The sequence below is a fragment of the Myotis lucifugus genome, unplaced genomic scaffold (genome assembly GCF_000147115.1).
Source record: "Myotis lucifugus unplaced genomic scaffold, Myoluc2.0 scaffold_2, whole genome shotgun sequence".
Lineage (NCBI taxonomy): Eukaryota > Metazoa > Chordata > Mammalia > Chiroptera > Vespertilionidae > Myotis > Myotis lucifugus.
Window position 1 is genome coordinate 942,848 of NW_005871050.1, and position 22,460 is coordinate 965,307.

The 22,460-nt window shown below is 39.1% G+C and overlaps 1 protein-coding gene across 2 annotated transcripts in view; it reads right to left on the bottom strand.

The window, feature by feature from the left end:
* Positions 1-235: 235 nt before the first annotated feature.
* The window catches only part of F9 (coagulation factor IX), a 37,247-nt gene continuing 15,022 nt past the window's right edge, over positions 236-22,460 (bottom strand). Inside the window, exons 5-8 of one of the 2 annotated variants that reach the window (XM_006082032.3) lie at positions 15,157-15,285; positions 12,679-12,884; positions 2,020-2,134; positions 236-1,262 (exon numbers count right to left, since the gene is read on the bottom strand). In XM_006082032.3, the coding sequence (XP_006082094.1) occupies positions 715-1,262; positions 2,020-2,134; positions 12,679-12,884; positions 15,157-15,285 (998 nt within the window). In that variant the 3' untranslated portion in view covers positions 236-714. The remainder of the gene's footprint in view (positions 1,263-2,019; positions 2,135-12,678; positions 12,885-15,156; positions 15,286-22,460) is intronic. The other variant, XM_023756385.1, reaches the window with a different exon arrangement.

Consider the following 22,460-nt stretch of genomic DNA (forward strand, 5'->3'; position numbering starts at 1 on the left):
GGAACTTTCCCCCTAACTTCTTTAGACCTTACTTCATCTCTATGCTCAGATAAGCAAATCCAAGACTAAACTGAAGGCAAGTCTGGGTTTGATATATATCATTGTGCATACCAGTAAAACAGTATTATGCTTCCCTTCCCTCCTCTATGTGTAGGGAAAAGAAGAGAAAGAGAAAAACTGATTTAGAGATTAGAAGTTGTAAAAGATAAAGGATGCAGATATAAGAGTACAGAAAAAGAAGTAGTATTTCTGATGAGTTTTAACCTGTCAGTTGTTCCAGTGTTCTTCCTTTATGAGTGTGGTGTTGGACTTGTGATGGACTAGACCAAATATCCTGGATCTGATATAATACATATTGACGTTTTGGTGGGAGAAGTAAGAAATATCTGGAACATGGAATGCTGCTGAGGAGGGAGAATCAGGGAGTTGCTGGTGGAGAAATATAATGCCTGATGATCAGGATGAAGAAAATAATTTCACATTTTTTTCATGGTCACAAATTATTACCACACTATATTTCTCAAATGATTTGATTTTCTAATTTATTTATTCTACAAAATATCAATTCTAGACAGATTTCTCCCCATAAAAAGAAAAATCAATATTCACGGAATGTATATGTTCAAATCTGATGAGAGGGGAAAGTGATTAGTTAGTAAAAGACCTTGTTCATTTTTAATCCCAAATATGTGAACCTTGGAGATACATTTTTCTTTAAGTGAGCTGTGTTTTTTCCTTAATCCAGTTGACATACCGGGATACCTTGGTATATATTCCATATTTTCCTTTCACTGCACACTCTTCACCCCAGCTAATAATTCCAGTTAAGAAGCTGATGCCTTCCACTTCAGTAACATGGGGTCCCCCACTATCTCCTTGGCATGCATCTTTACCTCCCCCATGGAAGCCAGCACAGAACATGTTATTATAGATGGTGAACTTTGTGGAGCGAAGGCATGTGGCTCGGTCAACAAGGGGAACTTTAAGGTACTGAAGAATTGAAGCTGATCTCCCTCTGTTGAAGACTTTTCCCCAGCCACTCACATAGCCAGACCCAAATTTGAGGAAGATGTTTGTGTATTCCCTGTCAGCAATGCAAATAGGTGTTACATAGCTGTTTAGCATTAAAGGTTCATCCAATTCCAGAAGGGCAATGTCATGGCTGTACTTATTAATAGTTGCATTGTAGTTGTGGTGAGGAATAACACGAATCACATTTCGTCTTTGCTCTGTAGGCTCCTCCTTTTCGGTGTTATGCTCACCTATTGAAAACAGATTTCTTTTTCAGTCACTATCTTTCTCCTAGAGATACACACATTTTCCAAGTGTCCACCTAGCATCACCCATTCAAAACAAATTTTTCTTCAGTAACAAATAGCCTTTCACATAAAGAAACAGATTTTCAGTGATGTCCACTTGGCATCACTGAATTAACTGGCAGCCAAGTGTCAAAGATCTCAATCTAATATTGGTATGATTTAGATAAAATGTAATGAGGGCCAGGGCATACTTTTTAGATCAAAAAGTGATTCAGGACCCATCATAGACATGGTTCTGTTCACCCTTGCTGTTACAAGTCTTACATTGTTCACATGTGATAATGAATCTACTTCTCATGAATTTTATTCTAGACTTCCCCAATTTCAAGTATTTTGATTCCTTTTTGCTCACAAATAATACATTCATTTGGTCATTCATTCAAATGTTAGAGGGCCCACTACAGGTTGTGCCAGGCACTAGAGATATAAAGATCAGTGTTATGACACAGCTTTTGGGAAGGCTCAGTCTGGTAGGGAAATGGAGACATCAATAAATAATTGTTCCCCACTGAAATGAGTGCTAATAAAAGTACATCAAAGAACTCTGGAAAGGTTGGAGGTTGAAGCAAGTTGGGTTTTGAAAACATGGCCTCTCTACCACTAGCCCAAGTTATTTAACAATTATCCTATTAGACCTTCATAAAATATGATATACTAGTCTTATAGAAGATGTTGTAGAGTACTATCCTTATTTACTTACCAGCAATAATGGTAATTTTAACACCAGGTTTGATACAGTGGGCTGCAGTTACGACCCATTTTTCATTAACAATGGAACCTCCACAGAATCCTTCAATTTTATTATGCAGAAGGACCTGTGGAAACAAAATTATGAATCTTATTAGATAATATATTTGATTCAAAACTAAGTAAATATGTGTGCTGTTTATAGGAGTTGGCAAAAGTTGGCTTGTAGGTGCTGGCAGACCTGTAGTGTTTCTGGACAGTGTTAGTATTGCAGATGAATTAGTATTTCTGGAGCATAATTAAAAAAAGCAATTTCTGTAACTGTCTTGAAGAGAACATTCAGTGAGAGCCAGGGGGAACTCTCGCCAATATGAGGGAACAGCTTCTTTTGGGGATCTAGGGCCCTTGGATTCCATTTCCAGGTACTTCAGATGATCTGATTGCAATAATTATACATTGAGACATGCACTGACTTGACTCCTTGAGATCAGTAGTTATTATTGAGTATCCTGACCCTGCATGAGGAAATATTTTTTGCTGCAGGCTATTAGAAGAAAAAAAACCCCATTGATTTTTAAAGGAGATTTTTTTCAAGCCCTTTTTAAACAGGAATATTATGAAACGAGACCTATGGCCTCCATAACGGCTATGTTTATGGCCATCCAGGCAATGAGGAACAGAAAGACTCATGCACTCCTTCCATTGTACCTAACCATATTTGACTGTCCCTGGCTGGATATGCCAGCTGCCTTTGTCCTAAAAGTTCTATTTTTTTTTTTTTTTGGTGGTGGTGGTGGGGCACAGTGGATAAAGATGTTTGGGCACTCCTTTGAGCCTGGGCATTATTAGATAAGAGGCCACCCCAGTCTTACATCTGCACATTCATTGCATAATCAGAGTGGACAATGAATATTTTCACCACCTCAATGACTAGATCAACTTGGAGAATTTCACTTCCAATGTAAGCAAGAGCCTGATCAACCACTTTAGGAAGAAAGCCGAGAAGGTGAACACTAGAGGGCACACTTAACATTTGGTAAAACCTTTCTGGGCACTGACTAGCTCAGTGGTTCTCAACCTTCCTAATGCCGCGACCCTTTAATACAGTTCCTCATGTTGTGGTGACCCCCAATTTCATTGTTACAAATTGAACATAATTAAAGCATAGTGATTAATCACAAAACAATATGTAATTATATATGTGTTTTCCGATGGTCTTAGGCGACCCCTGTGAAAGGGTCTTTCGACCCCCAAAGGGGTCGCGACCCACAGGTTGAGAACCGCTGGACTAGCTCTTTTGAATAGATGCCCTTTTACTAAATAAAATACACATAGCCCCATGTGTCAACCCATTCATAAACTAGGGGAAGGAAATGGTTAGTTCCTTTCAGTATGAGTCTGAGAAGGTCCTTGGAACATATTCTAGTGAAGATTCTTTTTGTCCTGAATTCAATTTACTGAACATCTGCTAAATCCTTGACACTGAAGCACCAGCCTCCTACCTGGAGACCTATGGAGCTGACTCATTGCAAGCTTCTGATCCCCCTTTCCATACTCTAGCTTTCCCTCTCATTCTAGCTATTGCTTTTCATTTTGAAAAGTTGTAAAAATATAGGAGAACTCACATAATATAACAAACCCCAGTGTACCGACCCGTGGTCGGCAAACTGTGCCTCGCAAGCCACATGCGGCTCCTTGGCCCCTTGAGTGTGGCTCTTCCTAAGCCTTATGAGTACCCTAATTAAGTTAATAACAATGTACCTACCTATATAGTTTAAGTTTAAAAAATTTGGCTCTCAAAAGAAATTTCAGTCGTTGTACTGTTGATATTTGGCTCTGTTGACTAATGCGTTTGCCGACCACTGACCTAGACTTAACAGTCTTCTTAAGTATTTTAGAAATTTATTGATTGCTTACTATGGACTAATCATTGTGCTAAGTGTTTTATGTACATTTAATACAACACATTGAGGGTGATATTAATATTTTCATTTATAATGAGCTAACTGAGGTTTAGATATGCATGTTAATTACCCTAAGGTTAGTGGTGAAGCTAAGATGCAAACCCTAGTCTGCCTGGCTTCAGAATCTATGCTTCTAAGCATCCAGTATTTCTCCAAGTGTGGTTGGTGGACCAATTGCAGTAGAATCATCTAGGATGCTTGTAAAATGCAGATTTGGAGGCCCACCCAGGCTTAATAGGAATATTTAGGGGATGGGACGAGAGAAAAATGAAGATCTCTGGAATAGCCTTATGCATAATTAAATTTGAAAAATTCTGTTTCAGAATTCCCAATGGTTGGTGAACTATGTCTTAAAACTGCTCACTCTGATATGAATAACCTGTGAACACAGACAATAGTATGGGGAAGACTTGGGGTGGGGTGGAGGTTGGGTGGAGGGGACAAAAAGGGAGAAAATAGGAGAAATCTATAATACTGTCAACAATAAGAAAAGTGCTCACTCTGGGCAGATATAGCTACATAATTTGTGGGGCTCAGTGCAAAATGAAAATGTGGGACCCCCCCTCCCCATTCAAAAGTCAGGGAAAATGGTATTGAAGACATTAAAATATAAAATTTTTCCTTTTCTTTGGTGGTTTCTGGCAACCTATCAGGGTGTTTTTAATTTACTATTTAATGTCATGCTACCTTAGGCATGAGGGGTCTATACAGGGAGGGCAGATACTCACAGGTGCCCAGGGGCTGCATCTTGAAATTTAGCATGCAAGCACACATGCTCCATACCCTCCTCCCACCAGACTGATGTTCTGTGCCCCAACAGTGGTAAGAGTAAGTAAATATTTCCTTCCCACTGGCTCACTGCAGCAATCAACTGCAAAGGGGGGATTCCCAAGGGGTGCAACTTATATGCCAGAATGTGCTCAGTACCTGGAATAGAGGTGGGCAAGAGGCTCACTCCCACCATTCACCTTCCAAATGTTCTGTGACATTTTTGCTCCCTAGATGCCATGTGACCATGCCCCCTCCCGAGATGGCATAGGGTATGTGCACCCATACTTAACCTTTCCTGTGACTGTGCAGGAGGACGACGACAGTGGTAGCTATTGCGGATGAGGAGATGTGCTATGGGTTGGGGGTGGCAGTAGTCATTGGGCAAGTGTGAGAAAGGAGAGTCAGGGTTGGCCAAGGCACCAGGGGACAGGGGAGTGGTACTGAGAAGTGAGACCCTTGTGGTACTGAGAAGTGATAGCCCAGTGATGGCGAACCTTTTGAGCTCGGAGCCCAGTGATGGCGAACCTTTTGAGCTCGGCGTGTCAGCATTTTGTCACATATAGAAATTTTTTGATGCCGTGTCACATATAGAAATTTTTTGATATATTTTTGATATTTATTTTATAGACTTATATTTTTGATATTTATTTTATATATTTAAATGCCATTTAACAAAGAAAAATCAACCAAAAAAATGCGTGTCATAGGTTCGCCATCACTGCTAGCCCATGTATGCCCCATTGTCTCACTGGACTTGAATTATAAAACACAAATGCAAAGCATTGAACTCCAAATGTAGGACCCCTCTGAATGCAGGGCGCTGTGCAAGGTGCACTGGTCACAAGTTCGAGAAACTGGCTCTGACCCCAAGTGATTTTCATCATCAAACAAATTTGGGCAATATTGTCCTATATTGGTCCTAATGGTTACAACTGAATATCTGTTCAAGTAACTGGGGTTAAGAATCAATTTCTGTATTAGAGATGAATTAGACATTTCTCAGCTTAACGGGCTAGTAAGGCCAGACTGAATGATATCCACAGCCCCTGGATACAGAGGCTATGATGTAGCCCAGTGATTCCCAAAGTGGGCGCTACCGCCCCCTGGTGGGCGCTGCAGCGATCCAGGGGGGCGGTGATGGCCACAGGTGCATTTGTTTTAACTTTTTTTGTATTACCTTTCTATTCTGAGTTCAATAAATAGTTTCATAATTTCAAACTTCAATGTTTCTAATTTACACCTTTCTTTACTATATTTTACGAAAAAGGTAGAAACATTAATACATATATCTTTCTGTTTAATTGCTATTAAAATAAAAAAAATTAATTTCCAGGGGGCACTGAGTAATATTGTTTCTGGAAAGGGGGCGGTAGGCCAAATAAGTTTGGGAACCACTGATGTAGCCAGTCTGATTCCAGCCAAAGACTTGCTGCCAGAGCTTCTATTGCTTTCTGGTGGGTGATCAAGAAATATGGTTGTGTCCTTTTACACCTGAAGAGCCTAAATTTTAGCAAACATCTTTGTCAAGAAAAAGTCCTAAAATATATTCACATTTAAAGATATCACAAAAGGCTTGGTTGTGGAATGTTTGCTTGACTACCTCAAGATCACAGCTATCTAAATATTAGCTATTTGGGGATGAGCTGTCTGCTTGACCAAGGACAAGTTCTTGTAAGACATACCTTTGGAGAATGATGGGGAAAGTGGGAAAGCGTATGTTCTGAGCAAGACAACTGAGTTCTGACCTGTCAAACATTTTCATGTTTGTCATGACCTAAAAGGAGCCTGTTTTCTTTCTTTCAGACACACACACACAGATACACATCAAATACGTCCACATGAATCTACAAAATACATATTTACACATCTGTTCTGATACTCTTTGTTGACAATGCCAACCCAGAGTAACAACTGTTGCCTTGTTCACTTCCTAACCTTTTAACTTGAACCTAGCATTTCCTTGTGATTTTAGTAAACCTTTATTCTTCCTAAATAGCCACCTCCAGCTTTACAAAAATATTTTTCTATGTTTGCATACTCATTCTCTCTCATATAAAAAGCAAAATCATTTCTGCATGATGTATAGCTTGTTATGCCCACAGGTGTGATTCATCCAGCCCTAAGCTCTACTTCATTTTTCTGGGCACAGAGGCAATGCTCACTTTTGGTTTTTAATAACTGGTTAACTAGACTAGTGATTGAAATAGATTTCATCAGAAAACATGCTCAAAGTCACTAATCATTGGAGAGATGCAAATCAAAACAACAATGAGGTACCATCTCACACCTGTCAGAATGGCTATTATCAACAAATCAACAAACGACAAGTGCTGGCCAGGATGTGGAGAAAAAGGAACCCTCGTGCACTGCTGGTGGGAATGCAGACTGGTGTAGCTACTGTGGAAAACAGTATGGAGTTTCTTCTAAAAGTTAAAATGGAGCTCCCATTTGACCCAGTAATCCCACTTCTAGGAATATATCCCAAGAAACCAGAAACACCAATCAGAAAGGATATATGCACCCCTATGTTCATAGCAGCACAATTTACAATAGCTAAGATTTGGCAGCCTAAGTGCCCATCAGCAGATAAGGGGATTAAAATACTGTGGTACATCCACACAATGGAATACTATGCTGCTATAAAAAAGAAGGAACTTTTACCATTTGCAACAGCATGGATGGACCTGGAGAGCATTATGCTAAGTGAAATAAGCCAGTCAGAGAAAGATAAATATCACATGATCTCACTCATATGTGGGATATAGTAATGAACAACATAAACTGATGAACAAAAATAGATCCAGAGACAAGGTAACACTGAACAGACCGTCCAACCTCAGAGAGAAGGAAGGGGGTGGGTGAGATCAACCAAAGGACTTGTATGCATGCATATTAGCATAACCAGTGGATACAGACACTGGGGCAGTGGATGCTTTTCCTGGGGAGTGGGAGTGGCTGGGGGGGGGGGTCAATCGGGGGAAAAGGAGACATATGTAATACTTTAAACAATAAAAAATAAAATAAAAATTTAAAAAAAGAAATAGATTTCATCAAACTGTCCCAGAGTATAATAGTCTAAGTGTTCTGTGCAAACTAGTTTTGTGGGGCCAGGTGAAATTACAATTGTCATCTTTTTATTTCTCCTAATTGGAACTTTATCATTTGAGCTAGGACAAATAGAGGGTTACCTTTTCCAGGTGAAGATATTTCTATAGTCTTAGGATATTGATATAACATCTTCCTCCTAATCCCTCCATCCCCCCACCAAAGAAAAAAAAGTCATGTTTCATACATATGGTAACTATGTGTGCTATCTGCCATGGATGTGTGTCCTAATAGAATGGAATGAATTGGGTTTGTGTAGTTAGCTGTTCAGGTCAAGAGTTTGGGCATCTATAAGGCTAGCTTCAGGCCAAAGCCAAGGAAAGTTCAGACTGGGCAAAATGCTAAGACATTTTAAGATTTTTTAGGCCAAGAATAGAATAAAGAATACACAGGCATATTTTGTCTGTTAAATAGTTTATCTGCAATTGCATATGATACAACCTAATATAAAGGATAGGGAAAGCTTGAGGACCTGGCTTCCATTTTATTCGGTCCATGATAAAACAGAAAATAGAAGACCAGGTACTTCGCATACAGGGCAGGACAGATCCTAAGCCAAAGCAGAAGAGGTGGGAGGAGCGCTTGGGGTAAGTTTGTGCATGCTCAGAATTGTCTGCAGACAGCCTCAAGGGCATGGAACCAAAACCAAATTAAAGCTTTGGAAAGCCTCAACACCGCCTAGCTTCTCAAATCTCTCACTTTTAAGCTGTTGATGAAGGCGGTCTTGTAATATAAGCATTGCAATTTCCCTTTTTTCTCTAATGTTGAAAAGTTTTCATTGCTTGCCTATGCAGCTGTGTGAAATTCTGAGTCTTGTTTTAGTTCCCACTCCTCTAAGGAAGCTAAGGATATACTGACTTGAGGAAACAGCAGTTTTGTTCCTATATAGTGCACTTAAACCTTTAGCGTCCTCTCTTCCCTCTTGAGGTGTTCCTGCAGTATCCCTGCTTCATTTCCCCAAGCTCTCATGTGGCTCTGAGCCCACCACGATGCATCTGGAGGGAAAATAAAGGAAATTGGCCTTGTACCTCCCTCCACCTCTCTCTCAGGCCTTCTGTCATGGTGATGTGGGTTCCAGGTCAGGCAAGCCAGCCTGCACCTTTGAGGTTGGGGGGCGGGGCGGGGCCTTGCAGGCCAGAACCAAAGGGGGTTTGGAAGTGTCTGGCAACCACAGTTGCTGAGTAGGCCTTGCCTCCAGCTTCCCAGGTGAAAGCCCTAAAATAAGTTAAGGACAGGCCACATGGAAAGTGCACATAGCTCTTTAGGGTCTCAAAGCTATCCTCTACCCTACTCTAATCTCCCCCTAGGTGAAACAATACCCTCGACATACTCTTCATAGGGTTATCCAGCAGCTGCTGTCCCCAGTGACAGAACAGCTCTTCAAGTAAACAATTAGACATTTTTTTCAAACAGCATTTCCTCCCAAAACTGCCCAGCCCACAAAATCGTTCTTGTGGTTGTAAAGGGCTTTCATAACCGGGGCCAGAACCTGCCTACCTGCCTGTAACTTTCACCCATAAATCCACAAACAAAAAGTCATCTTCCCCTTCTCCACTGTGGCACTTAAGCACTTGCAAGCAGCTCACTTAAACCTTTTCTCTAACAGACTAAAACCTTTCCAATTCATTCAAACTGTTCATTACTCCAGATGAAAGTCAACTCTCTCAGTTCTTTTTGGGATTTCTTTACCTAAGTGGTTGCTTTATCTCCCACCCCTTTTTATGAAGCATCAGCATTTGAACCACTCTTTTCTAGGTGGCATTGCTAAACTATTTTCTATTTCATTGCCATAGAATATTTTGGCCTTTGAAACCCCAGCTGTTGCTTGCTTTCTCTTGATGCCTTGGGCTGCAGCAAGTGTGTTGCAGTTTTGTTTGCAATCAAATCAAGTAGTTCCACCCTGCAGATTAACTGTGATGAGGTGGAGCTGGCTCTCCCACAAAGGAGAGATTCTGGTTTGTTTCGTTTCTATTTCTTCTTAGTCTAAAGTGACTTTTATATACTCAAATGTATCTGATATTTTTGGGAGGTGATGTCAGAGGAATGGCGGCATAAATGTGGGTCTGTCCTCTCCCTCTAACATTTCAACAAAATAAACACCTATAATTCAACAAAGAAGTCCCTGCTCAACACAGATGCAAGCCGGAGAGACCTGCATACTGGAACAAGTAAGGTAGGCTCCTTGGAATAAGCGGCGAGATGAGAAGGGAGGGAAGCCGAACACGGCTAAAGTAACCTTTCATGAGAAACTACATGGAGGTGGGTGTGGACAGTCCTCTGGTGAGGATGGAAACAATGCAGAAATATGACTGGGTCATTCTGAAGTATCCAAGAAAGTAGATCAGCTCTTCACTTTTGGGGAAAAACTAAAACCTAGTACTTTGTAGTTCCCCAGTCCATAATCTTAATTCATGTGTGTAAAATAGGGAGTGAACATGTGTGTGCACAAGTGCATACAGGTGGATAAGTGATTTTGAACATTCCAAATTATCTTAGCTTGGCTTGATTGGAAAGAGGTAACAGGTACACTAACTACAAGTGTGCATTGAGGAGGACATGACAGATTTGAAATGATGTGTATCACATATCTTCTCCCTCACAGTGCAACTATAACTCTCATCTAATAGTTTCTTTTGCTTAAAAGAAAAAAATAGCTTCCTAGAGTAAAATTTCTATTAGGAAAGACTTGCGTTGTTCAAACATTGGCAAGCATCTGGCTTAAAAGGGGTGCATAGGGAACAGAGATTATATGACTAAACTGAGACAACAAAACCCCATATTTTAGGTCTCATTTAAATATATTTGCCATTTTATTTCTGGGATGACAAGGGAACAATGCTAAGCCTTCAATGCATGCATTCTGGGATTTTAAAAAAAATCCTGGTGGTTTTTTTTTTTTTTTTTTTTGAGTGGGAAGTCATCTTCTTAGCTAATGAAACACTGGGTGACTGGGTCCTCCACTCTAAGCACTGTTTTATGTCCCACAAGCCCAAGGAAGATAAAACTTATAAAGTATAATTTTTGTTCTAAGCAACTTACCCATGGAAGTTGGATATAGACTGAATGAAAACATAAGAACACAAATAATAAAATTAGAATTAGACACATAGATGTTAAATAGAATAAAGCATAACTAGAGTGGCTGACCCGAGAGGGATTGTTCAAGGAGAGGTTGATAAGAAGGTCAAAGGTTATTCTTATCAAGAGTCATGAATGAAAGTAAAGATGTGAGTGAAGGAAGCAGCACTGGTAGGATGCTTAAGTAGGGGATAGAGGGGGTGTAAAGGAACATATGGTGTATTTTATTGTGTATAAGATCAAGTCCAACAAATATTGTTAAAAGCAAAGGTAAAAGAAAGTAAAATATAAAGTTTTGGTTGTGATTGTCTATAACCCTTTAGTACCATTCTCTAGAATGTCTGTGCCAAATCCCTCACCTTCCAGGGGTAAGTTCAATATCTTATAAGCATTATATTGGGTAAATGCAGGTAATTGGAAGAATTCTAGATAGTTACATAGCTAGCCTCAAAAAATTCCAGTAGTTTTAAACTTGGGGACATTTACCTGATCCTAGCTTAAATTGCTACCTGTTTGATAATTGAAACGTCTTTAAAGCTACTGGTCTCTGATGACAAATATTCAAACCTCAGTAGAGAGGTTTAGTGAAGCATCCTTGAGATTACTATAAAATCACATGATTGTGGCCACTAGGGAGTTTTATGTTAGATTCAACTGTTATAAGTGCTGTCCAATAGAACTTTCTGCAATGATGGAAATGTTCTGTTTCTGCGCTTTCCAATATGGTAGTCATATGTGGCTATTGTGCACTTGAAATATGGCAGGTGTCACTGAGGAAATTAATTTTAAATTTGATTTAATGGTAGTTAAATTTAAATAGCCACATGTGGCTAGTAGTTACCTTATTGGACAGCACAACTTTATATAAGGACCAGCCTAGATCCTGATCTCTGGGGCCTACTCCTTCTCTCTGATAGAATCCCTTAGGCTTTAGCTATAGCCAGTAACAACCCAGGTTTTGTTACAAATTTAGCTCTTGATTGTCACCCCAAAAATTTGCACAGGTGATTCTCATGTGTGTTGTCTGCAGTTCACACCTGGAGGAATGTGCGATTAGGTACCATGATTCCACTGTTTGTAGTTTTGAACCTTAGCTTCTGCAACAAGGTTGTTTCATTTGGACCATTAGATTTCAAATTATAGTGTGCATTAGAATTACCGGAAGGACTTGTAGCACACAAATTGCTAGGCCCCACCCCCCAGAGACTCTGATCTGGCAGGACTAAGGTGTAGCATGAAAATTTGCATTCCTAACAAGTTCCCAGGAGATTCTCATGCTACCACATTTTGAGAACCACAGGCTTGAACCCAGTCCCTATCTCATACCCTGGTTCCAATAGCCCAGTTCTTGTTTTCATTCTTCCTACTTGAGTCCTTTTTACAATCCCTTAGAAATAATACAGTTTTTCTGGACCTAGAGATTTTCTGATGCTTACCAGTATTTTCCAGGAGCTGAAGCTAAAGTAGTACCCTGAACCCCAGTTCCTGTAACCTCACTTCTAGCCCTCACTATGGCTTGTCTGGAATCCTGCTATGCTATTTCCTTGATGCCAAACTCTCCTTGACCTTGTATAGTAACTGTCCCTGGACTTCTCTTTCACAAGCTCCCCACCTATGGGGGTTTCCTCATGTTGCTTAGTACTGAAACTTGCCTAAACACTTCCCACACCTAATGTCCTAGTCTCAGCCTCCCACCTGGCCTGTCTGCCCCCCGCCCCACCCTCTAGTTTTGACACACCATCAATATAGAGTACCTGCCAAGGAAATTGACCTGGTTTGGCATTTTCTCCACCAACAACTCGAGTGAAGTCATTAAATGGTTGGGTGCTTTGAGTGACGTTGTCCAAAATTGTTTCATCTTCAGTAGAATTTTCAGAGTCCATATTGGAAAAAATAGTCTCAGCACGAGTAAACTTCAGAGAATTGAGTGAGACAGAAACTCTCCCACATGGAAATGGCACTAGAAAAATGAAAAAAAAAGAATTTGAGTATTTCTCATTGGCAAGCAGAACATATAATACAAAGATTAAAAATGAGGCCCATCCTTGTCACTTCTGAAAAGCAGACCCATCAATATTTTAAAAAAATCGAATCAATTAATATCATCTCAAACTAAAAGGTTAACTAAATTATTTTCATGGTAAGTTATCAAACCCTTCATGAAAAGAAGATTTGGTTCAAGAATGCATCATCTTTACAGAAATAGGATAAGAGTTCCAGAATCAAATTTTGTAAGACTTTTATAAAGTCTAATGACTTTCTGTTTAGTTTTTTTTCTACTAAAAAGTTTTATTCCCAAGTACTGTCCCTAAATGCAAATCTGATGATTGGTGCCTTGTAACTTTAACTTTAGAATTAAGTAAATGGTACTCCTGCTGCTTATTGTTAACAAGATTTCTTTTGTAGACTAGAATGCCTTCTAGATTCCAAAGTGGATTTTAGGTATTTCTTGGGGGAGGGAGGTCATTGTGATTTAATTACATGATTATCAAGTATTAACCAAATTACTCATATGATTATCACAGCCATGTCCACCTTGGGGACTGGCCACCTTTTTACATTGGGTTGGTTTATTTCCTAAAGAAATGAAATTGTCACCCGGCTGGCGTGGCTCAGTGGTTGAGTGTCGACCTATGAACCAGGAGGTCATGGTTCGATTCCCAGTGGGGGCACATGCCTGGGTTTCGGGCTTGATCCCCAGTGTGGGGCATGCAGGAGGTAGCCATTGAATTATTCTTTCTCATCATTGGTGTTTCGCTCTCTCTCTCTCCCTTTCCCTTAGTCTCAAATCAATAAAAATGTATATTTAAAAAGTAAAAGAAATTGTCTACTGATTCATTGGAAGCAACCAGAATGGAAATTTGTAGTCAAGCAAAGTCACCTCACATTTTATTTTCATTTCTCACTTCCCCTCCAGCCACATTGCTTATAACAGACATTTCTATAGCAACCAGCTGTGGCAAAGTATCATGAAGACAGCATGTGGTTGGGAAAACAGGAAATTTGTTCAAAATACTTATGTATAAATATAAATCATCAATGGTTAGAGGAAAAGGGACCATTACTATTGAAAAACAGAAAAGCTTATTTTAGGTTTGGCCTACTTATTCTGCTAAAGCTAAGGCTATATTCAGATGTAACACAATATTTGGAGGTGGCTCTCCATTCTTTTTTTTTCTCTCTTATAACATTGAAGGGTTTGTAAGGATTTAGCTAATATGCCATCAGTCTACACTGGAATAATACATATTTCCAAGTAGGCTGGCTTTGAGACAGTGTATATGAAGAACCAGATAGGACAGACAGGCAGGCCCTTGAAGCATTAAATACTCTTTATTTTAGTTACAGCATGAATACTCTTGGCCTCTGGTCCTTTAATTTCCTCTGCTGAGTGCATTACTGAGATAGGTATCGAACCCAGTTACAGAGAAATGGTGCATGATTTAATGCACCAATTTAATAAGATATCAGGCTTTGGAAATGCAAAATAAATTGTATATGTTTCAAAAAGGGCCCTCATTTATCAAATATAATTGATCCTGCAAAGCCTACTTAAAAAAAAACAATCAAAGTTTCTACTGCTTTCATTTTTCAGAGAAGAGCCATATGAGTGTGGAGTGGTGATGTTCTGAATACACCAATCAGCTGTCAACACGGCAGCATAGTTAACATGACTGGGAAACACGGCCTTGTCCACTGCTGAATAGAGGGATGTGCTGAGCAGCCTGGCATGGCTTAAAATGGATGGTTGTTGGAACTATTCTCATGCCAAGGGTATAAACTCAGCCTGAGACCCAAGGATAGGAAATAACTTTCTCAGAGGAAACCAGCCACACCTTGGCAGAATCATGCTTAAAATTCAGCCATCCTTGTACTAAAAGCCTATCAGTCCATCATTTATGTATCTTTCATGGCATGGGATTACTACATTAATTTGCCTGGTTGAATTATAAATATATGTACAAAAATCAATTGCTTCATGATATAAAAGTAAAAAAAATTTGGATACATGGAAAATAATTCAGACTAAAGACATTTAGAATTTCTATTTAAAATGATGCAATTTGAAAAATTATTTTTTCCAATTCATGGGATTCCTCTTTTCTATGATTTCATAATGAAGTTAAAACAAATAGGGATTATAATTATGTTGGCTAGTTAAAATGCTAATGGTTCAAATGTAGATTTGGAGAATATATCTGCCAAGCTTTGAAAAAAACTTAGATTTTGACCTGCTGGTTCACAGGACTTTTGGTCTTCTGCAAGTCGGTATCCTGTAGTACAGGAACAAAGCACCTTGTTATCTGTGCCCTTTTTACAAAACTGCTTGCACATGCCATTCTTAATGCTGCATGTTGCATCTGAAAGAAAGCAAACCAACAGTAATAGCATTATTTAACATGCATTTCTAAAATGTACATGAAACTACTGACATGTGTAGGTCAAATATAAGTTGGGGCCATTCATGGAGAAAAACCTAGGAACCTTAAGCTAGAGTAGAAAGATAAAATAAAATTCTTAATAAGGCATAAAATGGTGGCAGCAATATATTTGATTTGACATAAAACTGAAGGATTGAATATATTTTCACTAAATCATGGACTACAATTTAAATGTTTATTAAATATAACACACATTCAGAAAAGTACCCAGAACTTTAGTCTAAATTTTTCACAAAGTGGGTACACTTGTTTAAACACTGAACAGATTAATACATAGGACATAATCAACACCCTCTAAACCAGCGGTTCTCAACCTGTGGGTCGCGACCCCTTTGGGGGTCAAACGACCCTTTCACAGGGGTCGCCTAAGATCATCGGAAAACACATATATAATTACATATTGTTTTTGTGATTAATCACTATGCTTTAATTATGTTCAATTTGTAACAATGAAATTGGGGGTCACCACAACATGAGGAAGTGTATTAAAGAGTCGCGGCATTAGGAAGGTTGAGAACCACTGCAGTCTAAACTCTCCTATTGCCTCCTTTTAGTCATTATTATACTCTTCCTCCTTTCCAAAATTACCATTATCCTAACTTCTAAAAATAAATGAGTTTTGCCTGTTCATAAACTTTATATAAATAGACGCTCACAATGTGCACGCTTCTGTGTCTTTCATTTAACATTTTGACTATGAGATTCATCCCTGTTGTTTTGTATAGCAGTACTTCATCTACATGTTGTGTAGTTTCCCATTGTATAAATATTACTACCTTTATTCATCCACTTTACTGTTGATGAATATTTAGTAGAGTTTCCAGTTTTGGGCTCTTGTTTTTATATGATACAGTTATGAACATTCTTGTATATGTTTTTTGGTAACATATGCATACATATTTCCTGGAAGTATACTTATGAGTGAAATTATGTTCAGGTTTAGTAGATACTGCCAAGTAGTTTTCTAAAATAATTGCACACAATTTTTTATTTAAAAATATTAATGTTGATATTGCAGCCTTCCCACATCCCCCCCCCCCATTTGCCCACCTCCACCTACTCCCTTCTCTCCCTCCCTTGGCCTTCACCACACTATTGTCCATGTCCATGAGATACACATATATGTTCTTTGGCTAATCTTTTCAACTTATTTATCCAGTCACCCCCACTCCCTACCTCTGGCACCTGCCAGTATGTTCCATGTATCCATGCTCTGGTTCCATTTTATTTTGTTCATTAGATTATACATATTAGTGAGATCATATAAGTATTTGTCTTTCTCTGACTGGTTCATTTTGCTTAGCATAGTACTCTCCAGGTCTATCCATGCTATCACAAAGGGTAAGAGTTCCATCTCTTTTAAAGCAGAGTAGTATTCCATTGTGTAAATGTACCATGTTTTTTTTTGTTATTTTTGAATCTGTTCATCTACTGATGTGCACTTGGCCATTTCCAGATCTTGACTATTGTAAATAATGGTGCTATGAGCATAGGAGTGCATATATTCCTTCTGATTGGTGTTTTAGGATTCTTAGGATGTATTCCCAGAAGTGGGATTGCTGGTTTAAAAGGCAGTTCCATTTTTTAATTTTTTGAGGAAAATCCATATGGCTTTCCATAGTGGCTATACCAGTCTGCATTCCTACCAACAGTGTTCTAGGGTTTTCTTTTCTCCACATCCTTACCAGCACCTGTTTTTTGTTGATTTATCGATAGTAGCCATTCTGATAGGTGTGAGGTGATACCACATTGTCATTTTAATTCATGTCTCTCTGATGATTAGTGACTTTGAGCACTTTTTCATGTCTCTTGGCCATCTATATGTCCCCTTTGGAGAAGTGTCTATTCAGGTCCTTTGCCCATTTTTAAATGGGATTGTTTTCCTGGAGTTGAGTTGTATAAGTTCTTTATATATTTTGGAAATTAACCCCTTATTGGATATGTCATTAGCAAATATGTTCTCCCATATAGTGGGTTCCCTTTACATTTTGTTGATGGTTTCTTTTGCTGTGCAGAAGCTGTTTAGTTTGATGTAGTAGTTCCATTTGTATATCTTTTCCTGAGTTTCCCTTGCCCTTAGAGACATATTGGCTAAAATATTGATGTGAGAGATGTCTGGGATTTTACTTCTTATGTTTTCTTCTAACATTTTTATGCTTTCTAAATGTATGCATTTAAATTCCCACCAGCAGTGTATGAGAGTTCCAGTTACTGGATGCATATGATACAGATTTCTCCTCCTACTTTGTGACTTGCCTTTTCACCTACATAGTGTATTTTACTGAATAGAACTTTATAATTTTAATATAACCCAATTTATCAAAGGAAACTTAATCTAGCTGAGGTGGGTATGTATCAACACAAGAAAAAAAATAGGGTCCTTTAAGGTAGCCAAATGTCAAAGACATTATGTGTTGACAATGATATGCATTTTAGTGGTTCACATTTTCTTTACTCTCCTACACAATACCCCTTATTAATATATTAGAGGCCTGGTGCATGAAATTCATGCAGGGGGGTCCCCTCAGCCCTGCCTGCACCCTCTCCAATCTGGGACCCCTTGGGGGATGTCCGACTGCACCCTCTCGCAATCCAGGACCACTGGCTCCTAACTGCTCACCTGCCTGCCGGCCTGATCACCCTAACTGCTCTCCCCTCCTGGCCTAATTGCCCTAACTGCTCCCCCCTGCCAGCCTGATCACCCTAACTGCCCTCCCCTGCTGGCCTGATCCCTAGCTGCTCTCCCCTGCCAGCCTGATCTACCTAACTGCTTTCCCCTACTGACCTGATCGCCCCTAACCACCTCTGCCTTGGCCCTGCCACCATGGATTTGTCCGGAAGGTCATCTGGAAGATGTCCAGTCTAATTAGCATATTACCCTTTTATTAGTATAAAAAATATCTTTGTCTCTTATAATGCTTTTTTTTAGGGTTCTATATTTTGTCTGATATAAAGATTGCTTCGTTTGTTTCTTTTTGTTAGGATTACCTGAAAAATCTTATTACATCCCTTTATTTTAGCCTCCTGGTGTAATTTTAATGTAGGTATCTTTCTTGTCAACAACATACAATTTGATTTTAACTCCAGACTGAAAATTGTAATTAACACCATTTCATATTATGGTTCCTGATGTATTTGACTTATTTCTGCCATCTTATTTCATATTTTTTAATTACCATGTTTTCCCTTTGTTTCTGCTATGTCATCTCAGTAACAGGAAGTAGTATGGTTCAGGGCTTGCTAGCTGAGATGGCTGAGTTAAGTGAAACAGGCTCTGTCCTTGGGGCTATTTTGGTCTATAGAGTAGCACAGGAACACCATGAATAGAAGACACCTTCTGCCTTACCTACATACTCATAATTAGTATAAATATTTCAACTTTCTATTGAAATATTTACTTGCCCGTGCAGTTAGGACATGGAAAGGTTGAAAATGAGTGACTGTATTAGACACCCCCTATGCACCACCTAAGTTCCTCTCAGCTTCACCTGTGTCTTCCCCCAGCATGTCGGTGATCAGTTCTGCATAGACTTCCACTGACCTCATGTTGAATGGCCTTGGCTCATATCTGCACTGCATGCCTCTCATCTCCTACCTTGGCACTTCCCCGTTGATGCTGAGCCAAGGGATGCCACATGACCTTTCTGGGTTACCCAGCACTTATAACCTAGAGATGTATTTACCTCATATGCTGAACTTTTGACCAATGGGAGACAGATGCTTATGGACAATTTTTTTTCACTTATTTCGCCCTCCTAGATGGACTATCCTGAAGCCAGTTCATATGGCTTCTTGGAAAACAGTCTCAGGAGATCAAGCAATCAGTTGCAGATGTAGAGAAGACTCATCTTATTATTGGTTCTCCTTTCCTCATTGCCTCACTCCCTTGTCCCTTGCTCTTGCTCCCTAGGATTGCACACCCTAATAAGCTTGTGTCACAGACTCCATTTTTTCGGGGGGGGAATCTAGGCTAACAGAGTGACTATATGGTTATGGAGTATATTATGGAGTTTTGAGTGATATGTCTAAATTTTTGAATTATATTTTACATAGGCTAGCATAGGCTAAGATAACAATTAACTCATGTTCCTTACTGACACTTCAGGAAATAAAAGGAGGCCAATCATCAATCAACTGTTGCCAGGTAGACAGAGAAAACAGCCTGAGCTTTAACCTTTGCTACCAATAATCCATTAAGTGCATGGTCCAGAGACATGTCACTTGGTCCTTTTTATTTATTTTTTAAAGACCTTTCTCTTCACTCATAGTGAATACATGGGACTAGCTATCATTTTTGTTGCTACAAACAGTACTGAAGTGTTCAGCCAAATCAAATACCACCTGTATAAAGTGTTCAGTCAATATGAGATTGTGATAAGTTAATAGAGGTAGGTGGTAGGTCCAGCCTGGTTTGGTGCAGGGCATGCATAACAGGAATGAGTAAAGTCAGTGTGGGTTTCCCAATTCTGATTCTGTGCCCTTGACTAAGTAACTAAACTTGTCCATGATTTGCCACATTTGTCCTTGCTCTTTGTGACCCAGTATGTTGTTGCTGCTCTCTAGCTTGGTTTGTACATTCAGTGGGAAATATTGCTGCCCAATCAGAAGTCTTTTGCCCTCAGATAAAGGACTCAAAATTCTGGGAAGAGCTTAATAGCACAAGTATATCCAGTGGAAAGGTCCATAGTCCAGGATCTAAGGGACAGTTACTATAGGGCACATTCATCAATCATTTATTGAGCACTTAGATGTCAGACACTGTGCTGGATATAGGTCTCACTGGTTCTGAGACTGGTCTCAGTGCCTAAAACATGTGTTATTCTCCATCCATGTTGGTACAAACTCTTCTTTCTTGTTCCCTTATGTCTACCACAAATGTTACCATTCTGTTTTATTTTGTTGTGCCTTTTACCCTGATATATTCACTGATGTGAAAAACAAAGCTTGGACAAAAGATGTTCTGTTTAACTAGTTTATCACAGAACATGCTATTGTTCAGCTAAAACTAAAGGTATTTTCTTCACTCCACAGAAATTCATAGCAAATCAGTCCGTAGTGTTTGTGATGTGTTAGCGAAATGAAAAAAAAAAAAAGCGTTTATGTGCTTGTGTCTTTCTTTCTTTCTTTCTTTCTTTCTTTCTTTCTTTCTTTCTTTCTTTCTTTCTTTCTTTCTTTCTTTCTTCTTTCTTCCTTCCTTCCTTCCTTCCTTCCTTCCTTCCTTCCTTCCTTCCTTCCTTCCTTCCTTCCTTTCTCTCTCTCTCTCTCTCTCTCTCTCTCTCTCTCTCTCTCTCTCTCTCTCTCTTTCTTTCTTTCTTTCTTTCTTTCCATCCTATATTACTATAGGAAAATGCCTCTTGTATTCTTAGAAGGAACTGGAATGACCAAGTTTTTACAGACCTTGATCTATCTGTAAAGGACTCAGATGTGATGTGTAGCTGGGGACATACAGTGATATTTATTTTAGCCAAAGGGACAAAATAGCCAATCAATTGTTATTCTTCTAACTAGAAAGCATGTCCTGAATATTTGTACATCTCTCCCCTGGAGAAGAGCCTCATAGACAAGAGAAAAGGAAAACAACAAGGTCTCAACAATGGAAATCTCTCTTCTCTTTACAAGCCAAGATGAGGCAAGAAACTTGGGGCCCAGGTATCCCATAAACTGTGCTATCTAGGAGCTTTTGAGATTAGTCTAGATCAGTGGTTCTCAACCTTCTGGCCCTTTAAATACAGTTCCTCATGTTGTGACCCAACCATAAAATTATTTTCGTTGCTACTTCATAACTGTAATGTTGCTACTGTTATGAATCGTAATGTAAATATCTGATATGCAGGACGGTCTTAGGCGACCCCTGTGAAAGGGTCGTTTGACCGCCAAAGGGGTCATGACCCACAGGTTGAGAACCGCTGGTCTAGATGATTCTTTAGTTCAGTTTGAAGTAATGCCTTAAATGGGAGTTTGTATGTTTTCTCTTTTCCTGTCCTCTAGTGTCCAAAATAAAAAGATTTTTGAGAGAATTCCCACTTTGTTTCTGAACTAACTGAGCTGGAAGGATTTTTCTAAATCCCGATAAATAAAATGGGCTGGGAGATATCAATATAACCCAGAGGCCAGATTTGGTGGTGGAAGCAATTCAACCAATCCAAAATATGGGGAACCTGAGAGGACTGAAATAGGTCGAGTTGTAGGCTTAGTTCTTTTGTTATGTGGTCCATAGCCTCACACATATAGCAAAACCTTTTAGGGAATTTTTGTGCTCATATTTACATTCTCAGGGCTATTCTATTCCTTTACAGTGTCTTTATTTTTAAACTAAAGACATTTAGGGATACTATTTTCAATTATACTTCACTACAATGTATTCTTCATTCTTAACTGAATCTAATTGAGTTATTCATTCCCTTACCACCAATAGTTATAGTATTTAAGCTGAAAATGAGTAACTACTTCAAAGATTTATGTAGATTTCCATAATAGGATCAAATTTATCTAGGTAAATGTGAATTTGAAATGATAACCTTTGAAATGAAAGTGGAACCTCAGAGATGTTGAACCAATTAACACAACCACAGGGAAGGTAACCCAGGTTTGTCCCCTTACTAGGAGACCTGAGGGAATGGGAATCCAGGCCATGTGTACCAGCTCATCCACCTGCATTCACTCTTTTCTGTCTTTTAAAATGTTTTGTCCCTGCCACCTTTTCCTTTTCTTATCCTCTATTCCTTTTTATCTTTTTTACTTCAAAGGAAGATGATCAATGGATTTCTCTTTAATACTGAAAGGATTTCTGAACATTATAGGTGACTTTTTCCCCTTTCTCAATAGGACACAGGCAGCAACTTGCGTTTCATTTTGTTGTATGCCTTTCTCATCTATGTATCAGGTGGATTGCTATAACACCTTAATAGAGTCCTGCTAATTTTCTACTCTTTAGTTATATAACCTGTGATGTTAAATTCTCTCCCTAGGATCACATCTCTATTCTTCTGGAGTTTCAGAGTAGAAAGAAAATCTGTCATTAGCACTGTGTGTTTTTCACAATCACAATACCTTGCATCCAGAGGAAATAAACAAGTAGTTAAAGGACTTCAGGG